Below are 26,996 nucleotides of genomic sequence, written 5' to 3'. Positions count from 1 at the left end.
TGAGCTAGAGTTGAAAATGACAGGAAAGAGGGGGAAGAAAGAAGAGGTAGAACTAGAGATCAGGGGGCAGGGAGGAACACGCCAGACATAGGGTGGACAGGCAGCAGGGTGTGCATAGCTCGGCCAGAAGTTAACACTAAAGGAGGTTCCAAGGAAGTTGCCTGGCTTCTGGGAGTTTTCTGGCAATCTTGGGGATCCATTCATATTCAGAACAAATTCCACAATTTCGACCTTTCGTTGCCATGATACTCTCCCTGTATGCATGTCTCTCTGTCTGAATGTCCCCCTTATGATGAGGATGCCAGTCTACCAGATGAAGACCCTCGCTGAAGCCCTCACTATATTTAGTACCAGATGCTATCGCTTTTCGCAACAAGGTCACGTCCTGAGCACTGAGTGCCAGAGCTTGGACACATCCTTAGGGCCCACATCTAGCGCACAGCACCATGGAGACACTTGTGCCAGGATGAACATGATGCACATATGTCATCTGAGTCCAACCTCACAATGTGGGCATGAATACGCTTCCATGCAGACAACCCAAGTCTTCCTGCCACGGCAGAGGAATCTGTTGTTAAATCCTGCGTAGTGATAACAAACCTTTTCCATAAAGGCCCAGGTGGGAAACATTTCAAGTTTTGCCAAAGCACTCAGCCTCTGTGTTAATAACCCAATGAAACCAACAACCACAAACAACACTGAAAAGTAGATGTGGGCTGTGTTCCGGTAAAAGTTCATTTGCAGAGACTGACCACCCATTAAGATTGGCCCTCTCTAGATTCTGATACAAACCAAGATGTCAGGTCTACCCCAGAGAGCCACATGGCTTGTGAGCTCTCTGCCTGCCAGTTTCAGGTAGTGAATCAGTCCTATGGAGGCTGCCCTTGTCCAACAACACGGCCCATCCCTCCAGAGTCCCTCCCTCCTTCTTCAACAGCCTCCTTTCCTTCAGTGCACTTTTTTGTGGTTTCATCAAGCAATGCAGGCACCTTGAGGGAAAGGACCATGTCCTTTGCTCCCTGCTTTGTCCCCAGAGCCTACAACGACGTCTGCTATGCAGTAGGGCTCTCAGCACATGGATGCAACAGCTTTGTATTACATATCCATTCTATTCAGGATCTCATTTCCTCGTTTCTTTCCTGTAGTCAGGATCCAACAGGAACTGGGAAGAAACACCTATTCCTCAGGAGCTGGTCACTGGCTCTATCTACACGCATTTAAGAGAAAACACACAACTGACCTCTGCTTCCATGCCACACTGAACACAGTGCACACCTGTGACCACATGTGTGGGCTTCTTCATACACACCAGTTCGCAAACACCCACTGCGTGTCTGCAGTAGCTTCCAGTACGGACACTGGCCAGAGACCCCACTGACCCACAAGGCAAGGGTTCATTCTCCTAAGGCTGCCCCGCTCTTGCACCAGCCACAGGAATGCTTGCCCAGACAACCCATCACTTCTGTCTGACTTGGCTGCAAGTCAGGGGCTTCCACACCCTCTATCTTGGCTCAGTTACTTGCTGGGATGACTCAGAAGATCAGGGAAAACAGTTTATGGAGTCAGTTACCAAGGGTGTGGTAAACAGCCCAGTTTAAAAAAAAAAAAGAAAGAAGGTTACAGGCAAGGGGCCAATGCTCCCTCCCTTGGGAGTGCCAGTCTTCAGTCCACTGCAATGCAGGCCTCGGGACTCTGTCCTTTGGGGTTTTCATGGGGACTTCATTAAGGCATCATTGACTATGGACAATCAGCTCAACTTTCAGCCACTACCTCTCATTCACCAGCCCCTACCACCACCCAGGCACAAACTAATTGCCCTGGATACCAGTCTCCATTCTTCAGGATTTTCTGGAAGCCACATGAGTCATAAACTCAGGCTTGGTCAAAAAGGGCTCATTTTTATCAACCCAAAAGCACTTAATTCCACTTTCACCTTCCTGTCACTAAAGTCTGAGGAGCTCTGTCCCAGGAAACACAGACTAGGACCAAAAGTGACACTTCGTTGCTTAGATCACAGCATCAGAACATGTAAACCATTGCTTACCTTGAAGAAATTCAGTCTTGAGAAGGGAAGGCAGCACATAGAGTGATGAGGGCCCTTGGGGAAGAAGTCAGCAAGCCTAGTGTCTGCTCCCAATGCAGCCACCCATCAGCCAGGGGAGGAGTTTAACTGTTGCTGAGCCTCAGGTTTCACAACTCAGAGCCAAGGGGCGGGTCACATCCATTGTCCCCACCCTCCCCTTTACTGTGGAGGGCCCAGAGGAAGGCAGATGTGGACTCTACAGCATCTACTAGAGGCACAGTCCCTAGGATATCAGGGCAGAGCTGCCCAGACCAGGTCATGTGCAGGCCTGTTCCACCCGACGTATTTGGCATGCTACGACCGTGGGAAAGAGAAAGCAGCCTGAGGAACAGCATTACCAGCCTCATGGCAAGCTCCTTTTCACCTGGGAACACAGCCAGACGCAGGAAGTTCACCATGCAAGGCATTTCAAGGTTTAGCTTCATCCAAACTGGGTGCAGCTTTCCAGCACCCACTCTTTCTGTCTTCCCTGCCAGAGAGGCACAAGCAGGGTTCCTGCTAACAACGATCAGAGGCCAGCAAGTGGCAGGAATCTGCCTGGCACCCATACAAACAGCAGTAAGTGCCCAGATAGTAACCCAGGGATCGGAGCAGGACCCCACCCTGCACACGATGAAGAGCTGGCCAAGGCCACTTGCAAGATTGGTCAGTTTGAGTGAACCTGCAAAGCCTCACGAAAAATGGCAAGATAAGCACACGGAGCAGGAGTTTGGTGTAGTGGTAAAATGCAGCTTGGGATGCCCACATCCTGTGGTCGAGTATCTGTGTTTCAGTCTCAGCTCTGTTTCCATCAGTGTTCCATACTAGGGTTCCTGCCACCCTCGAGGACTCAGAGTCCACCCTCCTGGCATTTCAGTCTGAGTCAGTATTAGGCGAGTGAACCTGCAGGTTGAGGGCCTTTATGTCTCTGTCTCACTGCCATTCAAACAAAATGAAATTCCTGGGGGAAAAAAGTAAGTTTAAAGGGTTAAATTTATTTTGGTGCCAAAATAAAACCCCTTTGAAATCCATGCCTATGAGATGTCTTTAAGATGTTCACCAAGAATGCATATTATGAAAAACAGGCTAAAAATAATGTTTGCACCAATGTGAATGAATCATTCCCTTTTCTCACACGTTTCGGTGCGCTCATGCAAGTGGGGGGAGAGTGAGGCAGGCAGGCCTGCAATGGGGCTGCAGTCCGGAGCGTCTGGCTGCCCGACCGTGCCGGGCCCTTCCTCACTGAGCATTGTGCTCTGAGTCTTGATGCTCTTCCTCAGGTCTTCCCCAGCAGCCCTGATGAACGTAGGCTGCAGGCTGGAGGAAGGGAAAGGAGCTCACAGCATTCACAAAACTCACTAACAAAGGACCCAGGAAACAATTCTGTTTTCCCTTGTGAGTCTGAAGATGGTACTGTAAGAATACTCTGTGTGCGTGTGTGTGTGTGTGTGTGTGGATGTATGCTGTGTATATGTGTGTGTGCATCTGGGGTGTGATGTGTATAGATGTATACTGTATATGTGTGTGTGCACGTGGGGGTGTGGATGTGTGTAGATGTGTGCTGTGTATATGTGTGTGTGCATGAGGGGGTGTGTACATCTGTGCAAATGTGCATGTGTTCACACATGTGCACATATTTCTGTGTGCACGTACGCTCATGTGTATGGTTGTGCCTGTGTGCTTCTGCCACTGACCCTAGAAGGATGACTCTCTCATGTGTGTTATTCACAATGATGATTTCTGCAGAGGTGTTGCCCTACTGTCCTCAGGTGTCACCAGTCAGCTAAGTGTCCAGGCTAGGGCCTCCTCAGGGGTTACACGGGCCAATGACTCAGGCCTGGGACTGTAGCCAACAACATGAACAGAGTAGATTCTGGGATGAGACCAACCTCTGTGGAGAAGTAGCAGATGCCTCAGAAAGGGAGGTGGGGGCATCTGGTGTTCTGAGGGAAGGGGAGACAAAGGGGAGACATGGGGTAATTTCATGTAAGGTGCAGGGCACCTGGAAAGGTTGACCCTATGTGGACTTCTCTAGATGTTTGAACCTACTTCTCTAGATGTTTGAACCAGGGACAACCTAGATTTAATGGGGCCAGGACCAACAAGCTGTCACAAATATATACTGCAAAAAAATGTATCTAGACTATTAAGATGTCAAACCAAACAAAAGAACATTTTATTAAAGAGCTTTAAACATCCAACTACATGAAAAATTCTTCATTCTTCAGCTCTTGAGTTACACAGAGAGATATAGGATGTTTATGAGGATAAGTTAATCCTTTTGACTGGCCGTGGGATGGGCACTGTTGATGCCAGCATGTTTTGGCCCCAGCCTGGTCAAGCCTGGCCAAGACTTGGTCAAGCCTGGTCACCCACACATAGCACAGGGCAGTATGGGCAGCACGGCTTACTCACAAGACAAATGCTCTGCGTACATGTCCTGCCACAGAGTCTGTATCCACAAGTTGCAGGGGGTTTGCAGCCACCTGAGCAGTGTTCCCAGCAGAACAGAGGAACGGGCAACAGTGGCACCTTCCCATCCTGAAAGGCTCACCATGGTCAGCCCTCTCTGCACAAGCACTTGAATTTCACAGTATATTTCACAATCTAGGCTACATTTAATTCAATATAGCTACATCCTTACGCTCAGCCAGCATACAGTCTCTCTATCACAGACACTTGTGAAATGAGGACCGTTCGTGTTAAATCGTGACTGGGAGCCAACTGCAGGTTATTCAGTAACACTACCAAAAACAACTGTGCTTACCAAGACATCAGCAAACCATGTACATCAGACCCACTCTGGGCAAAGTTCAATGCACGGAACATTTCCAGAAGATTCCAGAAGGTTTCCCAAGAACTGTGCTGTCTTTGGAGGGAGGCCACAAAGGGTGAAGGCTAGGCACACAGCTCAGAGATCAGAAGGACTGGGCTTCCTGTATATGAATGTTCACAGCCATAGTACTCTCTAGGAAACAGCCAAAACACTCACCAACAGCTAAAGGATAGACCTACTGTGGCAAACTCAGACAACAGAGTGTCCACCACCACATAAAGCAATGGAGTGCCGACTCCTACTGCAGCGCTGACAAACCCCGAAGCAACACCTACTGTCGGACTCCATCTCTATGAAAGCATTAATTCACACAGACAAGACCTGCGTAAGACTTCAGACTCCCATTAAGTTTCAGCTTCCCCAACTCCAATGAAGCTCCCTCCAGCACACCTGGGAAGGCATCAGATGTTGACCCAAAAGTCCTGGGGTCTTTACTAACCACATGTAACCAGGGTGCAGTCCCTGATGCCAAGCTTTACACTGGACCAGCCCCCATCATTGCGACTCTACAGGAAGTAAACCAGTTGATGCAAAATCTGTCAGTTTCTTACTATGTCACTCATCATATCAGTAACCAATAAATAAAATATAAATCTTAAGTAGAAAAAAAAAGGAAAAATAGTTTCCAAGGCTGGTTTCTTTTCTTTAGGTAGAGGCAAAAATCCTGGAGTTAAACAGCAGCAAACGTTGCTCATGTGTAGGAATATGTCGAAATGTCATGAACTGTATACTCCCAAAGATGAGAATGAGGTATGAGGATTATACATTAATTTTTTTAAAAAGTAATTGTGCTGATTTAATCCTCCTTGAAAATTTAGAACAATAGAAAACAAGAGTCTGTCTCTATGAGAAATTAAACCTGATAAAGACACTATAATCAAACTATGAAGCTGGTGCATGAATAGAAAAAACAAACAACTGGACAAATTAACAATTCAGAACACATGCAGATGAGGAGAAAATAAAAATAAGCCAAGATGTATTTCAAGAAAATAGGTAGAATGTGTTAATTACTGGATGGTGTTGGGATGATGGACTATTCATTGAGAAAAAATGATATTATATCCTTCTGCAGAATACCCTAAGGTTCTCATTTGTAAAACAAACATACCCAAGAACGGAACAATTGAAAACACTGAAAAATTATATGGCATAAAACATTTACATAGCTCAGTTCTGGAAAGAGCTGTTAAATCAAAATCCATAAATCATTAATGAAAAAAATGAATCAATTTGATCAATCCAAAAGAGAAAATCCTGGAAATCCCAAAATATAGAAAACAGAGAATTGCCCAGGAAATATTCCTCCTACTGAGCGAATATTTAACATTTTTTCCTACCAACATCCCTATAATAATGACTAAAAAATAGGACTGCTTTATTCAGAACACAGGAGATGCAAACGCCTATTTCACCCATGGAAACAGCAAAAGAAGACCCAGAAAATTCATCGAAAGGTAACAGTTTCACAACCACTGGATCTAACGAGGACATCAATAAACTAGTGCTTTCCTGACTGCTGACCTAAGTGTGGGTCACTGAGTGTTAGAAAAGCACATTGTCAAATTTATTAAAGTGGAATAAGAAAAAAAAAACTTAATTTCTTATTTTTTTGGCATTTTTATAAACACTGTTAAAAATGAAACCCAAAAATCACATATAATTTGCCATATTGCATATACACCCATTGTTAGAATAGCATCATAAAATTTGCTGACTCACTCTGGAAAGAATACGCTAAAGTTAGCCATCAAACCAAGAGCAAACTGAAATACAACAAATGTGACAAATTAGCTGTATTGGGAAAATTTTGATTGTCTAAAATATCAAAACAGATGTTGTTCTAGAGATGACCAGAAGACAACACTGACCTTTGACAAAGGTTTCCTCTGATGGCAGTTGGTACCACCCACGAAGACCATGTTGGGCATCACAGGTTTGGGATAATCCAAAACAAAGTCAGTTCTTAACAACCAGATTGAGGTGTGGCTGAAGAGGTCATAGAGTGTGACAGGCTTCTGGAGAACTTCAGCGGCAGTTTCTAAGGCAGTTTTGAAAAAGTAGGGGCCAAGTAACCTCTCCTGCCAGTGGATAAAATGGTTCCAAACTCTCTCCTCAAAGGTCATGGCATCAGAGAACACCCCAAAAGCCCTGGGAACATAAGACAGAGGATAGGGACTCTGTGTAGCTTCCTCAAGATAGTGGCAAAGCACTGCCTTAGTAAAGACCACAGATGGCAGGGAAAAATATTTGGCAACAATTAGGCCGGTCATATCAAAAGAGTCCGTTAACACTGCATCAAATGAACTCTGCTTTATGAATTCAACTAAATTTTTGTCTTTAAATAAACTCCTGCCATGGGAAAATATGAGTTCAAAAACATTTTTGGAAGAACCCATTAAAAAGCCAAATAATCCACTCTCCTTCATTTTCCACTGAGTGTTGGCAAAATCCTTGAACTCACGATTCAGATCTTCCAGGGTGTGAGAAGTCGCATACCTCTTCACTGTGCAATTCAGGGACTGTCCCAGCTGCCAACTCACTTCTGGCACAACTACAACCAACTCATGTCCTCTCTGGATGAGCTTCTCTACCACCGAGCGCATGCTGAGCCAGTGGCTTCCATCCACAGGAACCACCAGCAGCTTGTCTGCCTGGCCTATGCCAGGTACCAGCAGCAAGCACACACAGAGAGGAAGGATGCTGGCCACAACTGCAGGAGCCATCACCAAATCGCAGCCCCGAGCAATGCACCTGCTTCAATTCCAAGCTCAGTTCACAGTCGGCAGAAGACACACACAAACCCTCTGCAGGAAGTGACGAGTGTTCTTCCAGTTAAAAAATAAATAAATAAAACAAGCCAATGTCATCCACTGCAATGATTTACCCATGAAAACAATAATTAATGAGGAGCTGTCACTGAGATAACTGTTTACTCTCCAGGGAGGTGCAGCTTCTGATCTTTGCCTTGGGGAGGAATCTTGTCCTGGACTGCAATGTGCATGTAGAAAGAGATATGAGACCATGGTTTTGATAAATGGAAACAGAAAATAAAGCACAAAATACCATTGAGTAAGGCTTGGATTCCTGCACCATAACCCTCAGCTTACTCCAGGTTTCATCATAGGATCATCTAAGGTTCCTTTCTCAGCAGGAAACTGGTTCCTTCCCCAGATTCCAGGGGAGGTGTACCCAGGAGCGATGACTAAGGAAAGATATACATAGATTTTTGTCAATATGTATCTTTCTTAAGCGTTTGACGTCCTCAAATTCATAAACACACACACACACACACACAGAAATATATATTTTGCTATGTTACAATGAGCAAAAGAAAAAATTCAACAGAAAACTTGAATAACAAGTTTATCTAACAGAAGTACAACTGCTTGGAGAGAGAGAACAATTGTAATTACCTGCATAGAATAGGAAGATACGAGAATGAAATGGAGTGAAGAGAGCTTATGAGGAATGTGGGACATCACCACGGAGAAGTGACGGAACAACGGACCCGGACACATACTTAAGGAAAGAAGAGCTGTAAAGGGAAAAGTGGCCCAATAGGGGAACCGATGCCTGAATTCAAGTACAAATGCACTGCATCAGGGATAATGGGTTAAGCTATCCCTTGCCATCTGCCACCATGAGGGTGCTGCTTTAACTTCCGGTTGTTCCACTACTGGTCCAGATACCTGCAAATGTGCCCGGGAAAGCAGCAGAAGGAGGTCCACGTTGATTGGGACCACAAGTCCAGAATGGAGTACCTGTCTCCTGGCTCTATCCTGGAAGAGATGAGCTATTACAACCTTTTGAAGAGAAAGCCGACGGTTGAATCATGTGTCAACCCCTTCCTCACTCTTCAAATAAAAACATACATAAATAGTTGAATAAACATATTAAAAGAAAAGATAATGAGCTCCCATGGGTGAGAGACCAGGTCAAGGGGGAAGAACTGCAGACAAGCAGTGTCAGTCTCTACCAGACAATAAAAATGGCTAAAAAGATACTTTAACCAAACAAACCATCAGCCGGCATATGAGCAGAATGCCAGTGGGCCAAACTGAGAATTCAGAATCAGCTGCAGATGAGGAAGAAACTAAAACCATGACAAAGATATTCAAGAAGTGGATGTAGTATGGATTAATTGCTAAATGGTGTTGGAATAAAGGACTATTCATTGAGAATCAGTAAAATTAGATATTTATAGCTGGATATCCTAAAGTTCTCATAAAAAATAGACTCAGAAGGGCTATGTCCCCACTGCTCCACTTCTCTGCTCAAGGCCTGAGAAACCAGTGGAGGATTGCCCCCTGGGACTCTAGCCTGTATGAGAGACCCAGAGGAAGTTTCTGGCTCCTGGCTTCAGATCTGATCAGCTCCGAATATTGCAGCTATTTACTGAGTGAACCACACATGGAAAAGTCTCTCTTGCCTTCTCTCTGTAAATTGGTCATTCTGACAAAAAAAAATATTTTTTAAAAACACAGAAAAACAATATGTCAAAATGATTTATATCTTTCTGATTAAAAAGAGCTAAACAATCAAAATCCATTTAAGCAAAATGAACCAATTTCACCAATCCAAAAGCAAAAATCCTTCAGAATAGAAACATGAGACTATTCTTAACACTCAGGTGATATTGAGCATTTACTTACACAAATGATCCTGTAAAAATAATTAAAGAATCAAACTCTGTTATTCCTGGGACAAGAGATGCAAATAACCAATATTCCCATGAAAACAGTGAAAGAAAACCAAAGCAGCCACACACAATGCTTTTACCCAGAAAATTAACAAAAAGGTAAATGGTTTCACAACCACTGGAGCTGCCAAGGACACTGACAATCTAGTGTGCTCCCGACTGCTGACCAAAGTGTGAAGTTGTTCCATGCTGGGAAGGCAGCTTATCATGTCGGTTCAAGTGCCGTCGGAGCGTGCTATTAGGCAAAGCCACTCGGTGACTTCGGAGCAAGAACTAGAAATTATGTCCACACAACACTGAAGGAATGCTTAGATCTGTCCCGCTCACAAAATAGAAATGTGAAAACTCAACTGTCGATCAGTCAGTTGATAGAAGACTCACCCAAGGTAAAGACTTGTAAGTAATTGTTAACAGAATTTTAAATCGCTGGCCTTGGGATGATGACTTGAGTTACTGACAAGGGAGACAAAATGCTAGACATTAATACAGTAGGTGTGAGAGTCCCCATTAAATATTTGTATGCATATGTGATCATTGTAAAACCTTGGAAGGATACACACAGAGCCTGCATGCTACGTGCAGGACTGCTAAACGCATTTTTATGAAGCTCAGCACAAGAACAACCAAAAGGGAATCATCCTATATTGCTGTATTTTGTAGTGTTTTTCAAAATCAGGATTTAAAGTGAAGCTAGAAATCACACATAATTTGACATTGCATATACAGATAGCCATATAAACTAAAGCAGCCCCATATAATTTGATGACTCACTCTTAAAGAAAGGGCCAAAGTGATTAAATCAGAAATGAATTCTAACTGAGCAATGTAAATAAAAAAATCAATTGTGTCAGAATCTTTCTTTTTTTTTCATATCAAAACCCAGCTTATTCTAAAGGGCGGTTGATACCACCAGTGTAGAACATATAGGGTATCACAGGTTTGGGTACTCAAAAACAGAATCAGTTCTTAACAACCAAATTGAAATGTGGCTGGAGAGGTCCGAGGGTGTGGCACGCATTTGGAGAATTTCAGAGGCAATTTGTAAGACACTTTTGAAACCATTGGGACTAGATAAACCCGCTTGAAAGTAACAAGTGTGATTCCAAACATTGAGAACCCCAACAAAGTTCTGGCAATGTAAGAAAGTTGGTAGGGGCTCTGTGCACTCCAACCTGGTTGGTTAGTAGACACTCAGCAAATCATGAAACCTGATGGAGGATCCAGTTTAAAAAAAAAAAAAAAGATATGAGCCACTGCCAATGATTTACCCAAGAAAACAATAATTGATGAGGAGCTGTCACTGAGATAACCATTTTCCAGGCAGGAGCAGTTTCTGACCTTTGCCTTGGGGACGCAATGTGAGTAGAGAAAGAGCTATGGGACCATGGCTTTGGACTTTGGAGACCAAGCAAAATTATACCAAGAATACCTAATAAAGCTTGCATTTCTGCAAATTATCCCACAGTCAAGTTTGGATTTTATCCTCACACCGTCCTCTGCTCCCTCCTCAGCAGGAAGCTGCTTCCTGCACCTGGTTCCAGAGGAGGGGACTGGCTGGGAAGCAGTTACCGCCCAGCATCTCCACTGTGCTGCTTGCCCTCTGCCATTCTCTGCAAGATTCTTGTGCATTCCTGCATCCCTGAGACCTCTCTAAGGCTGGAATGACAATGATCCCCGCCAACAAGGACCACGGGGCCAAGCCAGTTTATCACAAAGATCACTAATATAAGAAAACTAGCAAGAAGTGTTGGACTTGGACAACCTAACAGATACAAACATATTCTTTCCAACATCAATGAAATACGTATTTTCCAGATGCTCTGTGGATCACGTGGACCAACAGGACTCAGCAAACTTAGGAGCATTTAAATCAAATCAAATATATTCACCAGCCACAGGATATCAAAGTAGAAACTAGTGACAAAACCAGCAACAGGAGAAATTTCTGGAAATTCACAAGGGCATGGAAGTTAAACTATGCACTCCTTAACAAATAATGGGTCAATTGATAACTAAATGTTAATTTTTAAAACGTCTTGAGACAAACAAGAGCAAAAATAGCAACAAGTCAAACTTATCTACTAGAGAAAAATAGTTCGAAGGGAAAATTTGATAGCTTTTGCTGCCTGTTAAAAACGTTAGATTTTCAACTGCAAAATTTGACATTACACATTAAAAATACTAGAAAAAAATGAAATGCAAAAACAATAAGAAAGAATTTTAAGGGATAAAGAAATAAAAGGGACTTAAAAATATCGATAAAACTAACTAAAGAACTGTTATTTTAAAATAAACAAAAATAATAAAGCCTTAACTAAGCAAAATGAAATAGAGAAAATCCAAATGAAATCAGAAAAAAAAGAAGGACATGTTTTGACAAATGCCACTGAAGTAAAAGGATACAAGAAATTACTGTGAACAACATACGAAAATAAACTTGAAAATCTCAAAAATATTATACATTTCCATACCCGTGTAACCTGCTAAGGCTGGACTGCTAGATTACAAAAAAGTAGAAAATGTCCATAGACCATGATCAGATAGGGAGAGTCTTTTGTCAAAGACAAAACCAAGATTTGACAGTTTCTCAGCTGAATGTCACACAACACTCAAAGATCTTACATCCACCCTACTCACACTCTCCCAAAGCATCAGAGGGAGTTCATCCAAAGTCTTCACAAAGTCCTTATTACTCAGATAGCAAAGCCAGATCAAAAAAGAAAAATAAGAAAACTGCACACGCTGAAACCATTAATAAAAAATAGGTTCAAATATCCTCAACAAAATACGAGGACACTGAATTCAACAACACACTGAAGAATTATTTCACATGATCATCCTTAAGAGGCAAGGAGGGTCCAACATACACAGATCAATACATCAATCACATTGACAGAATGAATAAAGGAATGTATCACTTCATTATATACGTGCAAAGAACTTCACTGAATTCAACAAACTTTCAAGAAAAAAGTTCCCACCAAAGCAGCTACACAAGCAATGTGTCCAAAATACAAATATTGTCACAAACAGCAGGGCACCCTAACTCTGCGCTCAGTCCCCAAACACTGAAAGCTTTTCCTCCCAGATCTTGAACAAGGCAGGGTTGCCCATGCTCACCTCTTCTAAGCATCCTAGCATCAGCCATTTTTCCCAGAGCAATTACATAAGACCAGAATAATAGTTATCCAAATAAGAAAAGGAGAAATTTCTGTTTCCTGATGACATGATACACACATAACTCAGTAACATTCTTGCTTACTGACAACTATCCAAAAAACAAATTAATACTAAAAATCAAATACTTAGAAATGCATCTTGGCAAAAAAAAAACCAAAAAGTGAAAAATCTAAACACCAAAAGCTGTACTATGTTGATGAAAGGAATGTTAGGATAAGTGAAAAGATCTTATATTCATGGGTTGGAAGAACTGATTTCTTTAAAATATTCACACTACTCCAAAGTATGTACAGATTTAACAGAATCCCTAAAATTTCAATGACCTTGTTGACAAATATGTAAAAGAATTCCAGAAAAGACCCTGAATAACCACAATGATCATGGCAAAATTAACAAAGCTTGGTATAATACTACCTGATTTCAAACTATACTAATTGCTATAGTAATTAAAACAGCATGGCCCTGGGGAAGGAGGGAGGGGGAGAAACTCATCAGTCGACCAAATGAAAAAAGAACAGAGTGCAGAGGGCTGGAGCCACCTGTATTAGCTAATCCTCCATTCTGTGACACTGGCATTTCATATGAGCACCAGTTCTTGTCTCAGCTGCTCCATTTCCAATCCAGCTCCCTGCTTGAGGCCTACGAAAGCCGCAGAAAATGGCTCAAGTCCTCGGGCCCCTGTACCCACAAAGAAGACCCAGAAGAAGCTTCTGGTTCCTGGCTTTGGATCAGCTCAAGTCTGGCTGTTGCAGCTGGTGGGGGTTGGATCAGCTCAGCTCCAGCCATTGCAGCCATTTAGGGAGTGAACCAGCAGATAGAAGATCTCCCAGTCTCTCCCCATCTCTCTGTAACTCTGCCTTTCAATGAAAATTAAAAATTAAAATTAAAAAGCCCAGAAATGAACCCATGTATCATGCATGTATGGTCAAACGATCTGACAAAGGCCTAAGATACTTCATTTGAAAAGGACCGTCTGTGTAATTACTGGAGTTGTGCAAACTGAAGGTAAACACAGAAGCACTGGAAGCTTCTCTCATCCCAGATTAGAGAATCAACTTAAAATGGATTAGAGGCTTGGATTTAAGGCGAGCAACTACAAATTTCCAGGTTGGAAAAAAAAAAACTGGAGAAGCTCAGTCTTCCAATTTGGATAGCCTTTTTCTTGCTTGACATGGACAGGGCCTCTGGAGCAATGCTGAACAGAAGTGGAAGGAGCAGCCCTTCTCCATGCTGGTCTGACCTCAGCCGAGAGCTACCCAGCATTCCACCAGGAAACGTGTTGCTGGCTGTGAGTTTTACAAAGATGCCCTTTCCTATCCTGAAAATTCTCTTTTATCTTTTTTCCTTTTTAATCACTGAAGGATTTTGGATTTTATCAATTAAAATGATTACATCTTTTTAGTTTTGATGTGTGCTTTGTACGTCATTTAATTGGCTGTAATTTTTAATTGAGCACCATGACTCAGTCTAGTCCTCCTCCTTCAAGGACCAGCATCCCACGTGGCTATAGGCTCATGCCCTGGCTGCTCTGCTTTCCATCCAGCTCCCTGCTTATGGCCTGGGAAACCAGGGAAAGATGGCCCAAGTCCTTGGACCCGCACAATGGAGGACCTGGAGTAGGAACCTGGCTTCAGATCAGCTCATCTCCAGGCGTTGTGGCCGCCTGGGGAATAAAGCAGGGAATCTTTCTGACTCTCCTTCTCTCTGTAAATCCGCCTTTTGAATAAAAATAAGTAAATCTTTAAATTAAATTATAAATGTAATACTGGTTAAATACACATAATGTGTATTTAAATCACTGTGCACCTAATCATTTCTAAGTGTATAATGTAATATTAACAATTTTCACATTGTTTTTTAAAAATTTATTTACTTGTATTGGAAAGTCAGATTTTCAGAGAGAAGGAGACACAAGAAGAAAGGTGTTGCATCCACTGGTCCACTCCACAAATGGCCACAACAGCTGGAGCTGAACTGATCCAAGGCCAGGAGCCAGGAGTCTCCTCTGGGTCTCCCACACAGGTGCAGGATTCCAAGGTTTTTGGCCATCCTCCACTGCACTCCCAGGCCACAAACAGGGAGCTGGATGGGAAGCAGAGCAGCCAGGACTTGAACCAGCACCCATATGGGATCTCAACACATTCAAGGCGAGGACACTAGCCACTAAACTACCGCATCAAGCCCACGATTTCCATATGCTAGTGTAATGAATAGTTACACATCCATCCTTAAGGCTAAAGTAATTTTCAATATTTTATTGTGCAGATTCATGCATTCTCTTCCTTATTTAATTACGAGCTATCATTTGTTTATAGGAAATTATTGAAATGTCATCCCATCCCTATTTCAATAAATATAAGAAATTTTGCTACATAGTCCCAATATCACATTGCATACAAAAGGATCAACAATTTCTTAATAATGGGTCATTTTGGTCCATAAATAAATTTCATCAAATGCCCCAAGGTACTATAATCTCTTCTTTGTGTATGCTTCATAACTAGATAAATAAAAGCAATAAAAGTCAATATTCTGAGGCTGGCGCAATAGCCTAGAGATGAAAGTCCACATCTTCAATGCACCGGGATCCCATATGGGCACTGGTTCTTATCCCAGTGGCTCCACTTCCCATCCAGCTCCCTGCTTGTGGCCTGGGGAAGCAGTCGAGGACGGCCCAAAGCCTTGGAACCCTGCACCTACATGACAGACCTGGAAGAGGCTCCGGGCTCTGGCTTCAGATTGGCACAGTTCTAGCTGTTGTGGCCACTTGAGGAGTAAATCATCGGACAGGAGATCTTCCTCTGTGAGTCTCCTCCTCTCTGTATATCTGCCTTTCCAATATAAATAAATAAATAAACATTTTTTTAAATATTCTAATCTTATGATGAGGCCTTGTTTATATCCACTTGGTCAATTTAAATTTGAGTTCTGGGATGGAGCCAGAATCCAAAATAAATATAGGAAGCACAGGTTTATATTTCTTTGTAATTGCACCCCAGCCCACAATCTTGACAATATTCTCCCTGGAATGTGCACCATGAACCCGAATGTCTTCCAGCTGGATCCCACGAAAATTTGAAAAAGTTGTATAGTGGTGGTTGGTGTTCTGCCAATGAACCCAAGCGGATTAAAACTAACATAGGGCTTGAGACATGATGCCCGAGCGCGCGTGTGCACACACACACACACACAATCATCCACCATGTTTCCTTTTCATCAAACAGGTGAATCCAGAGTACGATTCCCTGCTCTCCAACAAGGTGAAGCCAGGAAGGAGAAACACACTGCTCATCGGTGTGCTAACGAGAATTTGTGTGTGTAGGTGAGCTATATGCAAGCCTCTTTGTCGAAAGAACCACTTCATACACATTAGTTTATTTTGCTTGGGAGACAGAGAAGCAGAAATACAGGGATAGTTTCCATGTGTTGCTGCATTTTTCAAAATAGCCACAAAAGTTGAGGCCAGAACTCCATCCGAGTCTCCCATGTGGGTGGAAGAGACTTAGCCCCTTGACCCTCACTGCTGCTTCCCAGGAGTTTGGAGTCAGAAGCATAGCCAGGATTGAATCCGGGCATTCCATTATGGGTTTGAACAAAATGAGAGGATCCTCTTGGATTTCTGAATTCTCCTTTGGGAATTTCGCAGGTTTTAGGCTTATATTTACATTTATAAATATACTCATAATACTAAAACACATTAAAATTTTCATGAATCTATGCCTTTTAATAGGTATACAATACCATATATATTCCGCATTTTTTCTAGAATATACAAAGAGTCTTCAAAGCATTCATGGAAACGACACATTATTTAATTCCAATTTCTGTGAATGTTGCAAAATACTTTACAGATAACACATACAGTTCAATGTTTTCTATTTTATTGACATCGTTAGAGTATCTACAATATCAAAGCCTGTCTATATTTCTGTACTCTAAGCACCTCAGGTGACCAACGTACCACCCTGAACTGCGTTGGTTCAGAGAAGTGCAGGGCCTCACCCCTGGGCAGAGGACAAGGGTGCAGGCAATGCCTGGGGGGCATCTGGTGCTGCACTGACACAGGACAAAGGGCAGAGAGTCCCTGTGAGTACGCTCAGCCACTTAGAGTCCTGCAACTCACATCACACACTGTGCCAGGTCTTGCATAAAGCAGAACATGATGCCTGAGTTTGACAGGTCTGAAAACTTAGCTCGGACTGCGTTTTAGGACAATCCATCGGCTGAAAACACACTCTTTCAACAGGTATCTGCCAATATCGATGAGTAGGTTTCTTTGTTACAAAGTCCACAGAAGCAGATAAGGCAGTCAGAACACTAATGAAGATGATCAGTCCCATCCCAATGAAATAATGTGCTGAGAGCGTTCATCAGCTATTTCACCTGGATTTAGCAGGTGTGCAGCTGCCGAGAATCCTGCTCTTGTGTCCGTCAAGTCTTTCTCATGGCGAGTGATGGCCACCAGCTGAACTGAGATGTTATTGCACAATGCTTGCGCAGTTTGTACTCCAGGATAGCAAAATGAGTGGTATGCATATCCGGGTGAAAAAAGTATTTGTCCCCGATTTTATATTGCTCATAAATCTTACAAATAAGAGAAATTAGTAATATAGCCAAACACAAAGTATACAAAACTAAAGCTACACTTCAATACCAATAGATAGCTCAAGACACAAATGGAAGTTACCCCATGCATAATAGTTAAAAAAAAAACAGTGAAATGCCTAGGAATAATTTTAAAATGAAGATGGACATAGACCTGAAGGAAGTCTTTAATAGTGAAACTATGCCAAGTTGACAAAGGCATTCAGTATAAATATTACCATGGGCTGAATAACTGTATATTGGAACTAAATGAAACAACTTAAAATTTGATGTAAGATAATGACTTATCAGAGTCATCAAGAAATTTAGAATCATTCAGCCCTACCACATACTAAAGCTGACTGCAAATTCACTACAGTCCCCAACAACTGCACTGCACATAAACGGAGAGACAAATCATGGAGAAAGAGGAGTGATCCGATGCAGATGCAAAGAAATACAGAAATTTCAAACGTAAAAGATCAGTTATACAAAGAATAGAATCTCTGTTATTATCATTTTCATGAAGAGATACTAAACATATGCAGTGTCATGTTCTAATCTTTTTTCCCGATGGATGGCAATGGGACAAAGCCTTATTCATAGGAAAAAAAAAACTACAACAGTTCACTGTATACATTTTTAACAGCTTTTGGCCAAAAAGTAATAATAACAGCAATAATACTATTCACATTGGAGAAATGAAAAAATCCAAACAATATGGAAAAATGTTCACACAACTGAAGCTTAAAATTATCTAAACAAAGTTAAAATCTGACTATCCAAAAACCAAAACCCTATAGGACAAAAGTAAAAAAAAAAACAAAAAAACAGAAAAAATTATTCAGAGCATATTTGGGGAACGGGTAAGTGTGAATACTTCTAATACCAAGAGGACTAATCCAACCAGTGATAAACTGAAAACCGGCCCTATTCCACCGACTGTGATTCTGCCACACACAGGAAATGCACCTGAGCGACACATCTGTGGAAACAGAAACAGCAGAACACGGGACTTTTGTCCAGAAAATTTACAAATATTTAAAAACTTGAACAAAAGTAACCCTATGTCTCAGGTTCTAGCATACTGTGCAAAGATCAAGAATATGGATGTGTGCAAATAAAAGCAAATCCTAGCACAATCACTCCATTATACACCTCATAAGAAATACTCTTGACACTTTTGTTTGCGTTTTTTCCAGTGGTTTAAATTGTATGTGTGTGCATGTGTCCAATGGAAATTTACTCACCTATTTCATTCCATTAAATTCAGCAATAGGCTGGACACAATGTTCTCGACCTTGCAGTATTCACTTGCCAGTAAGCTGTAGATAGTTTTGCAGACCAATCGTACAGGTGTGACACGTTTTTGCAATAAGCAGATCAAAAACATTACTTTGTGTACACACTAGGTTTTGTGTGTGTGATCAACGGGGTTACATATTTGGGTGTTTTTTACTTTTTCTAATGTGATTGTACTAGGATTTTCTTTTATTTGCACACATGAGATTCCATGGCTGCGAAATGCGAGAATAGTCTAATCCACAGAAAAGGAGGGAAAACATTGTCCAGAACCCAAGGACAAGAGCGACTGCCAGAGGACACGGAGCTTGATGTCAGAGCAGGGCAAACATCTTGCTCTGCCAAGCGCTGCATACTGTCTTCCCCTATAGGAAGGATTCCCATGTTTTTTTCATATCTTTTACATTTCTCAAGTCAAACATTCCCCAACCCTGATCAAGACAAAAAAAAAGTTATTCCCAGAGGTATTTTGCTGTTTACTTTTAAAGCAGGAATCATGATTGCTGCACAGCCACATGTAGGAGAGAAAGACTGGTGGTGAGTAGACCATGGAGCGCACCCAGACTTCCAGATGGAGCAGCAGGCTGCTCCTCTTCCCTTGCTAAACATAAACCCCCTGCAAACTGTGAAGGCCCCCGACACCGACTGGCCTCAAGGCATCAGTCTGAATTTTTGGAAAGCAACTATTGCAGTGAGGACATTAGCAAGCATGTCCTTGTGTCTAGATTCATCATGGGAATGGCAATATCTGCTGGCACTACAGCTTCACATAAAGCAGGCAGCTTCCTTCCTCATCAGTGAGCACAACCCTTCCTCCCAACTCCTGCAGGGTGCCCAAAGTGGTAGAGAGAATCTTGCATTTCGAAGGTGGCCTAACCCCGTGGCTGTGGCAGCCATGAAGATGCCTGATTCTGCACAGCTACACGCGATTAGGGGGTTCCATCGCAGGAACAGATCATGCCTTTGCTGACATCGAGTCAAAGCAGGCAGCCTGGCAGGGGCAGCATATTCACACTTCCCCAGCCCTTCTACAAGCCCTGAGGGCAGGAATGGCAGCATCAGCTGCTGAAGTATCACCCCGAGACTACTAACACAGGGAACACCCTGCTCTCTATAGCTGAGGCGGGCTTTGGCTCTCGGTGACTGGGGGGTTGTCTGCACCAAGGCTGTGGGGATTCGGTGACAGCACAGGAGTGTGTGGTGTGTAACTAGGTCTCCGGCACACAGAGAATGCACAGGTCTATTGTGTATCACGTGCTGGTATGGGTGGCAGGTCTAGCCATCATGGGCTAATCTCTCAGGCGTCAGTCACCTGGAAAGAGTGGGGCACAGGCAGTAATTCCACTAACGGTTGTGATCATGCCGAGCCTGTGCTCACATGCCCAACCAGGGCGTCACCCTGGACTCTCACCCCGCATTTGAGCACAAACCACAGTATACTGCCTACACCCAGTACAGACCCCCAGATAACCACTGAAGGAGAGCATTCCACCAAAGCAGAGGCATTGGTCAAAGATCAAAACTATCAGAGGAGTAAATCAGGGACTGGTAGAAATGACTTAAAATAGACATACATGAGAAACATGAGCAAGGGAGACAATAGGGCTCCTCCAAAACAACACAACCACACTCTAATATTAGAATGCAAAGAAGAGGGCCCGGTGCGGTGGCGCAGTGGTTAAGGTCCTTGCCTTGCACGCCCGGGATCCCATATGGGCGCCGGTTCTATCCCGGCAGCCCAGCTTCCCTTCCAGCTCCCTGCCTGTGGCCCGGGAAAGCAGTCGAGGACGGCCCAAAGCTTTGGGACCCTGCGCCCATGTGGGAGACCCGGAAGAGGCTCCTGGCTTCGGATCGGCATAGCATTGGCCGTTGCGCTCACTTGGGGAGTGAATCATCGGACGGAAGATCTTCCTCTCTGTCTCTCCTCTCTGTATATCCGCCTTTCCAATGAAAAAATAATAAAAATAAATCTTTAAAAAAAATTTTTAAAAATTATCGAAGGAGTATAAGTAGATAAAGGATTTAAGAAAATCCATATCCAACATGAGAGACATGTTCTATGAGATTAAAATTGTAAATAGAAATCAAACTGAAATGGCAATAGTGAAGAATTCCACATACGAAATGAAAACATAGTGGAAACTCTGAACAACCATTCAGTGACACAGAAGAAAGAATTTGGAGCTAGAAAACAATTCTTAGGGAAAACCTCAGCTGGATAAAAATGACAAGACATGAGAAAATCCATCAAAACATCTGAGCATTATGTGATGTCATCACAGGACATAGTGTGCATGTCGGAGGGGCTCCTGCAGGCGTGAAAGGAAAGAGAAATATCAGAAGTCCCACCCAGTGACATCATCACTGAAAAACCCCAAATATGGAGGAGGAAAGGCGTGTCTAAGCACAGGAAGCACAGACGACTCCGCACTGGACGACCCAGAAAGATCTTCACTGAAGCACATCTTAGTCAACTTCCCACGTTTAAACAAATGTCCTAAAATGTGCACGTGAGAAACAACCAATTCCCTTTAAAGGTTCTCCAATCAGAAATACATCCGATTTCTCATCAGAAACCCTACACTAGGACAGAATGGAGAGACACAATCCAGATCCTAAGAGAAAGATACTGCCAACTTGAAATACCATTCCTAGCAAGCTCTCATGTTCACATGAAACAGAAATAAAATACAATCAGCCCATGCTGACACCAAATACGTCTCCAATCCAACAGCTGTGCATACATGCTTTAAGAATAAACATACAAACTATTCATAGATGCCATACAAAACTACCAACAGAATTTTTTTTAAGTACGTCAAAGTAAGAAAACATGGAAACGATTCTTCACACTATGCTTTTCACTGTTTTTCCAAATCTACTATTATAAAACGCAGATTGAAACTGATGTACAATGACATCAAGCACAAACACAAAGAAGTCAATCAATGAGAACAGTTGGCAACATTGCCTTATGCACAAACAAGAAGGTGGCACAAGCACATTAGTCAGCTAGATACAACTACACCACTTCACAAATCACAGTCAAACACAAGGTTTGTTATTTAAGCAGAATACCAAGGCATGCTAATCCTTCCAGGCTAAAGGAGCTGGAACTCACCTTCGACAAAGGTTTCCCCTCGTGGCAGTTGATACCACCCACGTAGACCATGTTGGGCATCACAGGTTTGGGATGTTCCAAAACAAAGTCAGTTCTTAACAGCCAGATTGAGGTGTGGCTGAAGAGGTCATAGAGTGTGACAGGCTCTGGGAAAACTTCAGAAGCAATTTCTAAGACACTTTTGTAAAAATGGTGGCAAAATAAACGCTCTCGAAAGTGAGTGATATGATTCCAAACTCTCTCCTTGAAGGTCATGACATCTGAGAAGCTTAAAAACTTAACTGGAACATAAGAAAGAGGATGGGGAGACTGCGTAGCTTCTTCCAGATAGTGGCAAAATACTCCCCTGGTGAACACCACAGATGGCAGTGATAAATATTTGGCAACCACTAAGCCACACATATCAAAAGGATCCAGAAACACTGCATCAAAAGAAGTTTCTTTCAAATACTCCACTAATTTCTTGTCATTAAACAAACTCCTACAATGCGAAAAAAAGAGTTCAAACATGTTGTATGCGGAACTATTCTTCACATTGAGCAAGTCGTCATCCCGAACTTTCCATTGGGTTTTGGCAAAATTCTTGAACTCACGGTCCATATCTTCCAGGGTGTGAGACGTCCTGTAGCTCTTCACTGTACAATTCAGGGACTGTCCCAGTTGCCAACTCACCTCTGGCATGACAACAACCAACTCATGCCCTCTCTCAATGAGCTTCTCCAGGACAGAGCGCATGGTAAACCAGTGACTGCCATCCATGGGGACCACCAGCAGCTTGCCTGCCTCACCTGAGCCAGAGGCCAGCAGCAGGCACACACACAGGGGAAGGAGACCTGTCTTCATTGCAGGAGAATTTGCCGAGCTGGTCTGGAGGAGCACAGCTGCTGGGAGTATGGGCTGAGACATGTGGTAAGCGGAAGGAACACGAGCTTAAACCTGCCCAAGCGAAGGGTGTGTTTTCACAAAGTCCAAAAGGAAAAAATCACCGGCAGTAAGAGATCTCTGCCAACGGAGAGATAAGGTTAACAGTGCTGAGGTATGTACTCTTACACTTTTTACCAGGATTATTGAGAAGATTCCCTGGCTTAAAGCATGAGTTCAGAAAGTGATATTAAGCATGATTTTACTCTTTGACCAATGGGGAAAAAAAAAAAAAAACCGAAAACCTGTGAGTCATAGATCTGGCATTTGCCCCAACAACTACTTTTTGTATTTGATCTTCCCACAGGTCCCCCTGCTCAGGCAGAATCTGGCATCCCAAGTTCCAAGAACAGAGTGCAATCTTCAGACTAGAACACTTCAATAGCCTATATAAATAAATACTCCTTTAACGTATAAAAAAAAACTCAAAAACATCAGTTACTGGATATTTGATACCTTTATTATGCTTTCAAATATATACACAAGAAGCTTTGAAATATCCAAGGAAAACACACATTACTTTTATTCAGATCTTTTTCTCATAAACATGCTGAAGTATCTGTAATGGGGTTCCATCATCGATGGCTCGCACCCTATTGACAGTGCACATCCTCTCCAGCGATTCAAGTTCTTTGAAGGCACTAAAAGTACACCACCCCTGCCTTCTGCACCATTCACAAGAACTGACTGTACAGATGACGCGAAGGTTCCACGCAGATGCCTCCTGCTCACACCCCCTGCCTGCCTTAGGTTAGTTAACCGTAATTTGAAGTTCTGGCAACGCTCTTCCTGCTAGAAATCCTGTGTGAACTGTGTGGCTCTCAATCTGGTTGGAGGATAAGAGCGTAAAAACCACGGACTATTGCCACTCCACAGCGTACAAGAACTTAATATCACAAAGCTTGGGAAATAAAAACTCCTCCTAACATAGTACACTTGGGTGTACTATCACACAGGTGTGATCTCTTTTACACCCAACAACAGTATCCTTGTGTGTAACCAACATATTGAAAACTGAATGATTCAGTGGCTCGCAGTCTGTCCATATCACTAAAGGAAGTGTATCTGACTCTACTTCAAACACCAACCATGAGCCAATGCAGCTCCCAAAACTCTGCCAGCTCAGGAAGTAGCCGGGCCCCACCCTGGACAAAGAGCAGACCTGCACGCAACACCTGGGTAGCACATGCTGTTGATCAATACAGAGCAAAGGGGAGAGACGCCCTAGGAACAGGCTCAGTCTCTGGCACTACTACCACTTGCCCTCATGGCTGCTCTTGCCAAGAGAGCCAACTCATGCATGACCTTGACAAGAATAAGATGGAAATATCAATGCATTTTAAGCAAAACAACTTTTCACATTCCCATCAATTGGCCAAAACTCACTTAGACAAACCTCTGCCAACATCTGAAAGAAGATCTCATCTCTGCTAGCTTCCCTGAGCAAGCTGTGGCACTAACTGCCACCTTCAGGGAATGAACAAGGTCATTTCTTAAGGTCACCAGCACCACACACCCAGGACATGACAAGAGAAATTCTGCTATTCCCCATTCGTGCCCTGAGTGGGTGGGTCAAAATCAAGCCCAGGACCTCCAAGCTCTGTTGCTTCTGGAACTCCTCCTGCACTCAGTTGCCAGAGCAGCCCTTCCCTCCCAAGCAGACACCTGCCTCTGGTGTTTCTGAGTCAGGTTCCTCTGGAGCAAGCTCATCTCAAACATACCACCAGGGACCCTCTAGCAGAAATACGTGTCAGAGTTGCAGAGTGGAGGAACACCACCATCGCAAACGCCTGTTCCCCAATAGGCTGAGCAGGAATCTCCCTACACTCCCAGCTTTTCTGCCACATGAGGCAGGGGTTCTGTCCTTCAGGCTAATGATGATTTTACCTTCAGCTGCAGATCTGCTACTCTCAGGCGTACTTGGATGTTTTGAACATCTTTTGCGGGACACAGGGAATAGTCAACAAAAGATAGCATGCTGTATATGCATTGATTTTCTATTTCTTCCTGTCAATGCCTGCGAGGGCAAAACCAAATGATTTCATCGCAACATTCACTCTGCTGGTACAAAGTTCTCCACCTCTGAACTAGGGTGTTACACCACCCAACCACCTGTCTTACGATTCCTGAATCTTCCGTAATCACAAATGGTCTGCTCATGGGAATCAATTGAAGGAATATTAACCTTAAAGTGACACGTGAAAATCAACCCTGAAGCTAGCATCTGCACTCCATCGTCAGGCTGTCTTCTGTTGGGTGTGATGTAGTCCATCTCTATCTCAGAGCCTCTTCTAAGCACTAATTCTGAAGAAATATTGATATGGGAGCGAGCAGGTTAATATGGATGTAGGCTATTGGAACTCCCAATATGTGTGTGCATTAGTTCATACAATGCTGTGTGTGCATACGTGTTAGTGCAGTGATGGCATCACCTCCTCTCCTGTTGCTGTCTGGTTCCACTGCACACACAGGGGATGTGTGCTGGAAGTAGACTGAAAGTCACCCTGTTCTTACTGCATGCCTACTGTGTGCATCTGTTCAGAAGCCTCTCTGGGGATCAGTCTGTTGGGTTTTCTGTTTATTAGGGAGTGACTCGCTGCTGCTTGTCTAAATTCTCCTGCTTACATGAAAGCCTCAGCTCAGGTTCAGCATGAGCAGCAGGAGAAAACTTTACTTATAATCCACTCAGTTCATTTTTAACTAGAAAACATGTCTCTTTTTATTTAGCAAAATGGAAATATGTGGATGTACAACTCCTAGTGTATACTTTGTTGGATAAAAATATGAATCGGGGCTTAGCCTTTTTAAATCCATTACAGGTTGAGCTGGAAGCTATGTGTTTGGCTATGTATCCCATGTCACTACATATTTTTGTCTTTACATATGGAAAGGTATAGAAATAAGTGTGAAATATATATGCAAGTTGTAGCCTTTTTAAAATTTTGCAACACAACTTGACTATGTCATTTAAAACTAGGAAATGCAAGTGACTGATAGCAAGCAAAGTAGGAGGTAATTCTGAGGCAACTACATGTATTATTTTTACAGAAAAGGAAGACAACAGAAATCCACAATATCCATATGAAAAAGGTGAAGATTTTCAGCACCAGGAAACCAGTTTCCCAACTTTGTTACATTGTGATATTGCATTGGACACTGTGATCATAGGGCTGACACTCCCACCATCAGAGAAGAAAGCAAGCCTGAACATGTGCTCAGGCACAAATTACGTGCTTAAAATGCATAGATCAATTTTGCTCATAACAGCCAAAACAGAACTTCAATACCTGTCACTTCCAATTGTTTGAAAGATAAAAAAAAACCTAACTTCACCAAAAGACTTCCTTCCAGTCTACAAGACCATGCCAAATTTGTATGTGCTGACCTATAAGGATGTCTATCATTGAATAAGTTATGCAATTATCTGATTCAGAAATTACGTCCATCCTGATAGCAAATCTCCCTCTAATTCAACACTTGTGGAAATTACATTAGGAATAAGCACATAAACACTCAGCAAACGCGTAGACAGCTACTTATACAACCTTTTTTATTTATGTCAGGATAAATAAATGGAGAAATTATCTTTCATACTATACTTTTTGTGTTTTTCCAAATTTAGTATTTAAATATGCAACTTGGAACAAATGCACAAGGTCATCAAGCCATACACATAGCGTCAATCAATTAGAACAGTTTGCAACATTGCCTTATGCACCAACAAGAAGGTGGCACAAGCACATTAGTCAGCTAGATACAACTACACCACTTCACAAATCACAGTCAAACACAAGGTTTGTTATTTAACCAGAATACCAAAGCATGCTAATCCTTCCAGGCTAAAGGAGCTGGAACTCACCTTCGACAAAGGTTTCCCCTCATGGCAGTTAATACCACCCACGTAGACCATGTTGGGCATCACAGGTTTGGGATAGTCAAACACAAAGTCAGTTCTTATCAGCCAGATTGAGGTGTGGCTGAAGAGGTCATAGAGTGTGACAGGCTCTGGGAAAACTTCAGAAGCAAGTTCTAAAATACTTTTGTAAAAATGGTGGCAAAATAAACGCTCTTGAAAATGAGTGATATGGTTCCAAACTCTCTCCTTGAAGGTCATGACATCTGAGGAGCTTACAAAATTAAGAGGAACATAAGAAAGAGGATTGGGACACTGTGTAGCTTCCCAAAGATAGTGGCAAAATATTAACCTGGTGAACACGACAGATGGCAGCGATAAATATTTGGCCACAATTAAACCACACATATCAAAAGGATCCAGAAACACTGCATC

General features: G+C 42.7%; 2 protein-coding genes across 3 annotated transcripts in view; both read right to left on the bottom strand.

Annotated features, from left to right (window-relative positions):
- LOC121151114 (UDP-glucuronosyltransferase 1-6) overlaps positions 1–23,135 on the bottom strand; it is a 92,065-nt gene extending 68,930 nt beyond the window's left edge. The window contains exon 1 of one of the 2 annotated variants that reach the window (XM_040972333.1): positions 21,788–23,135. In XM_040972333.1, the coding sequence (XP_040828267.1) occupies positions 21,788–22,693 (906 nt within the window). In that variant the 5' untranslated portion in view covers positions 22,694–23,135. Of the gene's footprint in view, positions 1–2,044; positions 2,741–21,787 lie in introns of those variants that run through there. The other variant, XM_040972334.1, reaches the window with a different exon arrangement.
- LOC121151118 (UDP-glucuronosyltransferase 1A9-like) lies at positions 6,686–7,756 on the bottom strand. Its single transcript, XM_040972338.1, has one exon. It carries the CDS (start codon positions 7,622–7,624, stop codon positions 6,725–6,727), a length of 900 nt encoding a protein of 299 aa, XP_040828272.1. The 5' UTR covers positions 7,625–7,756; the 3' UTR covers positions 6,686–6,724.
- Positions 23,136–26,996: the final 3,861 nt, after the last annotated feature.

The sequence above is a fragment of the Ochotona curzoniae genome, unplaced genomic scaffold (assembly GCF_017591425.1).
Source record: "Ochotona curzoniae isolate NIBS_2020 unplaced genomic scaffold, NIBS_Ocur_1.0 contig_2294, whole genome shotgun sequence".
NCBI classification, from domain to species: domain Eukaryota; kingdom Metazoa; phylum Chordata; class Mammalia; order Lagomorpha; family Ochotonidae; genus Ochotona; species Ochotona curzoniae.
Note: the sequence above shows the minus strand (reverse complement) of the source record. Positions and strands in the feature narration are given on the sequence as shown.